General features: G+C 51.2%; 1 protein-coding gene across 2 annotated transcripts in view; it reads left to right on the top strand.

The window, feature by feature from the left end:
* Window positions 1–499: 499 nt before the first annotated feature.
* LOC135830119 (WD repeat-containing protein 20-like) overlaps window positions 500–9,325 on the top strand; it is a 10,314-nt gene continuing 1,488 nt past the window's right edge. The window contains exons 1-4 of one of the 2 annotated variants that reach the window (XM_065342521.1): window positions 500–857; window positions 990–1,172; window positions 3,051–3,294; window positions 4,718–6,402. In XM_065342521.1, coding sequence (XP_065198593.1) covers window positions 618–857; window positions 990–1,172; window positions 3,051–3,294; window positions 4,718–6,402 — 2,352 coding nt within the window. In that variant the 5' untranslated portion in view covers window positions 500–617. The remainder of the gene's footprint in view (window positions 858–989; window positions 1,173–3,050; window positions 3,295–4,717; window positions 6,403–9,325) is intronic. The other variant, XM_065342512.1, reaches the window with a different exon arrangement.

The raw sequence follows: 9,325 nt of genomic DNA on the forward strand, positions 1-9,325 counted from the left end.
GGGCTCTGCCCCCGCTCATCCCCAACTGGGGCTCCGCCCCGTGACCCCCGCTGGGGGACACCCCCAACCCCATCTGGAAACCCCTCCCAAACCCTTCCGACTACACGCCCGGGGGGGGGGGGGGGGGGTACGCCTGACAAAGCAGCGATGAGACATATGGGCTGGCAGGAGTAGGACTAGGGGAGAGGCAGGGGCAGCTTTACCGACCATAGGGTCTCGGCTTCGTTGCGACCCAAGCGCTCCACACTAGAAACAAAAGATTGCAGAAAAGATCCGGGCTTGTAGCAGCTCCTATTTTTACCCCCAAACCCCCCTCTCCCTATGCCCAGCGTGCAATGCATTCCAGCAATGCCAATAGCTAGCAGGACACAGTTGCTACAGTCGTAGTCTACTTACCGGTCTACACTATACGACTTCACTTGCGGCCAGTCATCAGACATCACTCGTCACCAGCATGATTCATGCGCATATGCTGCATGCTACCTTCAACAGTGGTCAAGGCATCACACTCAACTCCCAACTGACTGTGTCAAGAAAGTCCCAAACGCGTTTTGCACCTGAGTGTTTTCGAAAAATGAACTGTGGCACATTATTGGGCTCAAGCCAACGTCTGGACCATGGCATCTGAAGAAGACGAAGTAAAGTCTACGTTCTATACCAAAGAGGGACAGTATTGCCTCGAAAGGGGTTTGGACTTGTGCCGCCCTGACGGTCACCCGTTCGTAACGTTGAACAATTGGCCAGTGAACCTGTCTTTTGTGACGATAAATTCAAAGAAAACTGGTCCCGAGACATTTGTAACATTCAATGTTGAGAGCCAACTCCTCCTGCATCGCTACACAGGAATTTCCACTGAGGTGAGAATTTGAAGTAGCAACCCGGGATGTCAGTGGTGGAGACTTTGGATCCCACATGTAGTATAGGAGTCAATTATTATTTCCATTTCCATCATATTGTGCATTTTTGTATTTTACGATGCTGAAAACTAGAGGCCAGACCTCCAGCGACCTACCTTTCGGCGAACCTGGAAGGGATGTGCACCGCTCTCTCATGATTTCAACCTGCTAACTCGAAACTCCTACAGCGTGGACCTTGCTGTGGGGTTTACAAGTGGCGTAGTGTTGTGTCTTGATCCATTCAAGAATCAGCCACAGCTGCACTTCAATGATGCTGTAAGTAATGTACCATGTACCATAATGTACACCCCACAGTCAAGCACAGTACATGACCCCCATGTGCAAGTAACTCCAGAATGCTGGTGCCACACAAGGCCAAATTGAAAGTGTTTTTCATCAACGTCTTCAGGCGCACTGTTACTCGTAAATCCTTTACTACAGTCATCAATTTGTAGAGGGGACGGCGTACCCAAACAAGAACAGGCTCGAATTCACTTTCTGCGTTTGCATATTTAAAATGTTCATGGCCCTGCGATAAGCAAAAGAGTTAAATGCCATACCAGACATGTGTGCATTTCGAGGTGCTGTTTTTACACTGAAATTTAGGGTACACCTCGAATAATAGAAAATCAAGTTTGTTTTAGCCAATTTCGAGTGCACTCAGCATCGAACAAACCACTACTCACCTCCAAAATGGCGATCCAGCCCCTGGAAATACTAGGGCAAACAAATGAATACAACGAAATTAGTCAATCCACATTATGTGGAGATGGCTGGCAAGTCCACCAGTATATTTCCTGCAGTTTGCCCCACACACAGCTAGCATGTGAAAAGCAGCTGGCTGAGGAATCTCTAGTCGTCAACGTGTTTGCAGTATCAAACTGTTGCGTCGTAACAGGAAGACCTGGTGCTGCATGGTTGGCATTACAGTGTTGGGCCTGAGCGATGAAACAACAGTACTAGAGTAGAGGTGAACATTCCCACCCTGTTGAGATGTAGAGAATGTAGAATGAGATGTAGATAATGTACAGTTGTGGCAAGCGAAACCCGACACTTGGCATAAGGGACTACACCATGCAATGTGCAGCCGCTGCATCCCTGCATACGTAGTACGCGTGTTACATACAACTTTTGTCCGTCTCTCTAGCTCCTGACAGTACAGTTGGACATTGATTATCCGACAAATTCGATTATCCGGAATGGATTTCCTAACCGCACGTGGCTCAAGCTGCGCATTTTCGTACGGGAGCTTGCACGAAAAGTTAGTTTCACTCGCTGCCTGCACCACTGTGTGACAGTGTACAGGCTGTACAGTCAAAAACAAACTGTTACTTACAAAACTTCTAAAAACTAACATGAAAACGTCGAACGACTATTGTCGTGGGTACTGTGAAATACCGAACACAGCAACTTGCTGCAAGAGTACATAGAGTACATAGAGTACACAGGTATCGGCCTGTGGCGAGATTTTCATTATCCGGAACATTTTAATTACCCGAACACCTTCCCAGGGCCGGCTGCCCGGAGAGGTGGTCGCATAATCGATTTTCAACTGTACTCATGCTCATCATTACAGTCAAGGTTCACCTGAAAGGTTCAAAGGTGCTCGCAGAAACTAATGGGGACTGGATACCTACTTTCCTTATGTGTACCATGACTGTGAACTGTGTGTGTCTACTCTGTGACCTTTCGACCTGTTTGGGATGCATACTGTAAAGCGTGAAATTTTCGCGGCGTTTTTAGTTCGCGTTTTCAGAATCCGGACAGGTTTGCGAGGTTTTAATTTTGCGATTGAAGAATTTCAAATTTTTAAAGCAGAGATTTTCAGCCAAAGAAGGCTAAGCAAGGACCTTTTCGCGCTGTCTAAATTTCGCAATTTCCACGCGGTCGCGAATTTCGCAGAAATTAGACCATCGCAATAATTTCACGGTTTACAGTACGGCTCTGATGTACACATTAGGTACAGTGCATTACATCATTGATGTCCATTTGTGCTGCTGTCCCCCATGGCAAGTGTTGGATTTCGCTTGCCACAACTGTAGAATGAGATGTAGAGAATGTAGAATGCTGTGAAACCTGTGCAAGTGCTCAGTTACTGGGTCGTGCTCTCATGGCGACCAACTTGCACCTTGCCTTCCTTTCCTGTGCTTACAGCAACAGGCCGACAGGACCACAGTGTCAGTAGTAAAGTGGGTTCCGGGAACAGAGAACTTGCTTCTAGCAGGTCACTTCAGTGGTTGCCTGTACCTGTACAATCGAGACCTGCCGAATAGTTCACACCCACATTACTCACTAGTTTACCAGGGTCAGACGTACTCGGTATCGAGCAACAAGTCCAAAGGCAAGAACCCTGTTCAGCGCTGGACAGTGGGCCACACCAGTGGCATTGGCCAGAGAGGTAGGAATCGGCAGTCCGCCTGTGTGTGTGTGTGTGTGTGCGTACGTGTGTGTGCGTGTGTGTTGTGTGTGTATGTGCGTGTGTGTGTTGTGCGTGTGTGTGTGTGTGTGTTGTGTGTGCGTGTGTGCGTGTGTGTGTTGTGTGTGCGTGTGCGTGCGTGTGTTGTGTGTGCGTGCGTGTGTGTGTGTGTGTGTGTGTGCGTATGTGTGTGTGCGTGCATGTGTGTGTGTGCATGCATGCGCGCGTGTGTGTGTGTGTGTGCGTGTGCGTGTGTGTATATGTGTGTGTGTGTGTGTGTGCGTGTGTGTGTACGTGTGTGTGTGTACGCGTGTGTGTGTGTACGCGTGTGTGTGTGTGTGTGTGTGTGTGTGTATATATATGTGTGTGTGTGTGTGTGTGTGTGTGTGTGTGTGTGTGTGTGTGTGTGTGTGTGTGTGTGTGTGTGTGTGTGTGTGTGTGTGTGTGTGTGTGTGTGTGTGTGCATGTGTGTGCGTGTGGTGTGTGCAAGTGTGTGTGTGTATGTGTGCATGTGTGTGCGTGTGGTGTGTGCAAGTGTGTGTGTGTATGTGTGCATGTGTGTGCGTGTGTGTATGTGTGTGTGTATGTGTGTGTGTGTGTGTGTGTGTGTGTGTGTGTGTGTGTGTGTGTGTGTGTGTGTATGTGCTTGGTTGTTTACGTTTACACACATTTGCCAAAGTTCGTCTTCTTCTTTTTAGTCCTGGATGCGGTCTGCATTTTCATGTGCACTCAAAATGGTGTTTGCATGGTGTAGGGCATGTGCTCACCATCCGATTCAATGCTCTCGGCATCCTACATGACTGTGCTCTTTGTAGCCAATCATGGAACAGATTCACTGTACTTGCTGGAATTTTTTTCGGAATATCGGCCGCACCAATATTTAAGCTGCCTCTTCACTTGGAAGCATGTGGCATTGAAGCTGTCATTTGTTTGTACACTCGAACGTCTCTTATCCGGGTACTTTGGCACCAGGCACTGCCCGTATCTCAGGACAGATCATCTACCAGTTTTTGATGAAGTTTATGTGGCACGTAGTGCACATGTTCCGGATAAAAAGAATCCAATGATGAAAATGTGTGGGTCACACAGGTTGGCAATGACAAATAAGCACTTGCGCATACGGAAAAAAGTTCACCCCCCCCCCCCCCCCCCAAAATCGAAGTACTTTTGCCATAGCAACTCAAGCTAAAGGTGTCCGGTAGAGAGACGTGCCTGTATCTGAGGCGTCCGGATAAGAGACGTTTGAGTGAACTGAATGTGTGTTCGGGTGTACCCCGCAGCTTTCAAGCCAATTAGATAAGGTCATAAAATGCAGCTTTCACCCAGAAAGGTGCGCTATTCCAATGCAATACCACCAACATTGTGCTGATTGCATTGCATTGTGTTGTGTTGTGTCTGCATACAGATGGTGACACTCTGAGGCGCCATAGCAACTCGTCGACTGCCTCCTACACATCGGCGGGCTCTTCTCCTCCCGATGGACATTCGATAAACGACCTTGCCTTTTCGCCTGACTGCAAACACTTTGCTGTTGCGTCCCAGGATGGGCACATGAGAGTATTTGACTTTGAGCGGCAGCGGCTGGTGTGTAGCATGCGGAGCTACTTTGGCGGCATGACGTGCGTGTGCTGGAGTCCCGACGGCCGCTACATTGTCACTGGAAGCGAAGACGACCTAGTTGCCGTCTACTCATTCCACCAGCGGCGACTTGTGGCCCGTGGACGAGCGCATTGCTCGTATGTAGCGGCGGTGGCATTTGATCCGTACAACACGTCACCAGACTGTCTCTCTCCACCGAATAGATGTGTGCCGGAGGTTAGCGTGACTGGTGAGGCTGGTGAAGAGGGACAACAGACGCACACTGATGCAAATAGCCTTGCTGTGGATAGTCGTAGCTGTGTGAGTGGTGTAAGTTCCGTGGCCAATTCGACAGACGCAATCAGCACGACAACAGCCAAGCCGAGTGCCAATGAGACAGCTGCTTCGCCTTCATCTTCCTGTGCTGATGTCAACTCGGCCAGTGCTGAAGGAGCGGCACCTTCCAGCAGTGCCTCTGTTTCTGCTGATACCAGTAGCGCAGCCCTTAAGCTTCAGACCACTACGGCTGGTAGTACTGCTGCATCGACAATGGTGCCAGAGCTGGACAATGCCGAGGTGTGTACCAGCACGGGCAAGTTGAGTAATGGTGACAGCAACATCTTCTATCGCTTTGGCTCTGTCGGTCAGGATGGCCGGCTCACACTCTGGGACCTTGGCGGTGACATACTAGGTTCCGATTCTAGCAGCGTGCCTCTTGCTTGCCAGCCGACGCAGCGCTGTGTGTCGACTTCGCCACACACGCATCCACGCCTGGCCTCTGCCAGTAGCCAGGGTGAGAGCACCTCTGCAGCTGTCGGCGGCACGGCGTCTCAGCGTGATGCCGGCGACCAAGCCGCTACCGGCGATGGCCAGACCGGTGCAGACTCTGACTCTTTGTCAGCTGCTGCTGCTAGAAATGACACCAGTGGCGGTGGTAGTGTGTCTAGTGGCCGTCCTGGCTCATCCCTTGGTCGTCCTATTCCGAGTAGCAGCACAGCCAGCACTCCCGTACCACCAGCTCCGGCGTCGCTCGTACCCAATAGCAGCGGTGGAGGTGGTGGTGCTGGTGGTGGTGGCGGCAGCAGCAGCGGTGGCGGCTCCCAGTCCATGTGGAAACGTGCCAGTCACATAGTGCGAAGGGGCCACAAGAATCGTAACCGAGCTGGCGGAGGTCTGAAAGCTGCCGGAGGTAATCTTGATGAGCCTGTCGAGCAGCCACCGGTCTATAGTATGGATGACATTCCCGTCATGCCAGCCTTGATGTGCAAGCGAATATCACCCGAACGCCTCTCGTCAATAGTGTTTCGTAGCGATTGCATCATCATCTCCTCACAGGATGGTTTTGTTCACTACTGGTCAAGGCCGCATGTTCAAGTGAACGGCGATGGACGGCATAGTACTAGTAGCCACAATGCCACCGCCGCCGCCGTCGCATCATCTGATCGGGCTGCTCAACCTGCTCAGCAGCATAGCAGTGGACGTGACAATTCAACTCTTCCTAGAACTGTACAGGTGAGGTCGATCAGTCTGTGTGTGTGTGTGTGGGGGGGGGGGGGGGGGGTGATACGTGCTTTGAGCTGTACTGTTAGGCCTGTCTTAAGCCACCACTACGGTGAGAGGTGTATGTGTACTTTGTGTAGTGAGCTTCACAATTCATTACCCCCCCCCCCCCGCTACATGACAAGTACATGCCATTTTTTTAATACCGATGTACATTTGTCAACGAAGTCCAGCCATAGCTGTTTGTCCCGTGTAGTGTTGAGGCAATCCACGAGCGTGCGTCCGAGAGGGGAGATGTCGGATTTCACCACATCAATCCACCGAAGCCTTGGTCGTCCTCGTGGACGCTTGATCTGTGACATGTCGATGGCCATGGTTAGCGCGCCATAGGAAACCGAGTCCGGACCTTCCCGAACAACATGGCCGGACCATAGGATACCTCTTCTCCTGCAGACCCTGCTGATTGGTTGCTGTTTTGATTTTTCATACAGGATTTGGTTGGACACGCAATGTGGGTAGTGGACTCCGAAGATATAGTGGAGCTTTCTTCTCTGCCATTCATCCAGCTGTTCATTAAGACGTTTCGTGAGGGTCCACAGGCCGCAGTTATACAGAAGCACTGGAACAGTGAAAACTGAGAACTTGCAAAGCTGTGAGCCTAGGCAATGTCACTTCCATGCCATAGAGCCAAATGCTCGGTTTGCTGCACTGATCCTGGCTGCTACATCCTCTGTGGAGTCTAGCAAGGAACCAAGGAGCTTGACCATCTCCCACGACTCATCAGTGCGGGAAGCAGTTAGATATACCGTTTTCTGTACGTTAAGGTTGAGGTTGTCAATGCCATAATTATGCTGAGGCATCCGCCGAGACTTTCGTGCCGTAGCCGGGACTGTACGGCAGCAATGCTGGTGCTTGAGACAGCTCAGCTACTATGTCACGGAAAGCGCTTTGCTGGGGAGAGTCCCAGACCCATACCGACTTCTTGGAGAGTAGCACTCGTAGCGACTGTGTGAGCTCGGCGACTCGAGGTGAGAACTTGCCAAGCTGGTTGACCATACCCAGAAATCTCCGCAGCGACGAGATACACGTGGGTGCTGATAAGTTGGCAAGATCGGATACCTTTGCTGGGCCGGGCGTGATCATGCCGTTCTCGATCCGAACACCTAGGAACGAGAGCGACGCAGAGGCAAGCTGGCATTTGCGCGGGTTTAGCGTCATGCCCGCATCTGATATCCTCTGCAAGGCTGAGCGGAGGTGCTGGTCATGCATGCTCTGACTGGTTCGTGCCACCGACTAGGGCATCATCAATCATGCTGGCTAACTTACTCCTGGTACGCCTTGCAGAACCTCGCTCATGCGCCGCTAGAAGACTTCAGGAGCAGACGCGATACCGAATGGAAGCTCTGTAAATGCAACTCGCCCAAACGACGTGATGAACGTTGTAAGCAGCTGACTCGCTTCGCTGATTGGGATCTGCCAAAACCCACTGTTGGCGTCCAGTTTCGAGAATACTGTTGCGCCCTGCAGTTGAGCCAGCATCTCGTCTACCATTGGGAGCTGATGAAGCTCGCGCCGAATGTATACATTCAGCGGCTTGTCATCGACGCAGATACGTACAGACTTGTCCGGTTTAGCCATGATGACCATGGCGTGGCACCAGTCGGTAGCACCAGAGACGGGCTTGATAATTCCAAGCGTCTCCATCCGTCGCAACTCCTGTTCGACCTTGATGCGCAGCGGCAGAGACACATTGCGTGGCGAATACAGACAATGAGGACGGGCATCGTTTGTCAACTCAATGTGGTACTCTGGCTCCATGCTGCCGAGGCCAGAGAAGAGGTGAGGAAATTCCAGGAGTACCCAGTCAGGCATCGTGTCCAAAAGACAACCTGGACTTGGCTTGGTTGTGACAGGTTGCAGCGGTGGCAACTCAGTTGTAGGTCGAGGTAACTCTTGAGGTGACTGCAATGTTACTGTGGGCTCAGGAGAATCACTTGCAGGTGGAAGCAGGGATGTTGCCTCTGAAGCAGCGAGCGGCTGCGTGGGTGTCGAATAACCGTTTTATTAGTCCCAGGTGCTCAGATTCCCGGCAACTGAGCAGACTGTGCCTCGAATCTCGAGCAACGTACACTGTCTCTGGCACCTGCGCATGACCTGGGCGTTGCAGTGTGGCTGTGAACTGTCCAAGAGTGCAAAGCTGGTCGTTGGATGCACTGAACAGACCTTCCCGACACGGTGATAGTGACGGTTTCACAGTCATCTGATCGTATGTGGAGCTGGGGATGACAGTAACTTCCGCGCCGGTTTTGACCTTGAATCGTATTGGTGAGTCGTTGACGCTCACCTCCACATACAATGCGCGCGCTGACACTGCTACTGCGCTTAGGAACAGTGGCGTCACATCTAGCGCTGGCGCTGCGACAGACTCCAGTGTTTCCGGCAGGCCAGTGCCCTCGGTGTCGCACAGGTCTAGGTGTCCCTTGCGGTGAGTGGACCTGCAAACCTTGGCGTAGTGACCGGTCTTCCCGCAGGCAGAGCAAGACTTGTCTTTGGCCGGGCAGCTTTGTGTGCTGTACCCGAGTGCTGTTGTTCATGTACGTCATTGTGCTGTACAGTAAAATGCCGATTATCCAAACGTCAACTATCTGAACGAGCAATTATCCAAAATGCCTGTTTGCACTGAACTGAAAAGACAAACATGAGTATTTGCTCATTTCCCCCTCTCCCAAAGCGCCATTCAAATGGTGCACAAGATTATGGCAACAGGGTAACGTGAACATGTGTCCCCGAAGTGTCATATTCGGGAACTGGTGAGTTTCTAATTCACGAGGCACTGCCAAAGAGAATAAAAAACGGTGAAAATATGAGGGATGTGCATGTTTCAGATGGATGTGTGGCCGCTCCCTTATTCGAACAAACGCCCCATCCGAACCCC

The sequence above is a fragment of the Sycon ciliatum genome, chromosome 1 (genome assembly GCF_964019385.1).
Source record: "Sycon ciliatum chromosome 1, ocSycCili1.1, whole genome shotgun sequence".
NCBI classification, from domain to species: domain Eukaryota; kingdom Metazoa; phylum Porifera; class Calcarea; order Leucosolenida; family Sycettidae; genus Sycon; species Sycon ciliatum.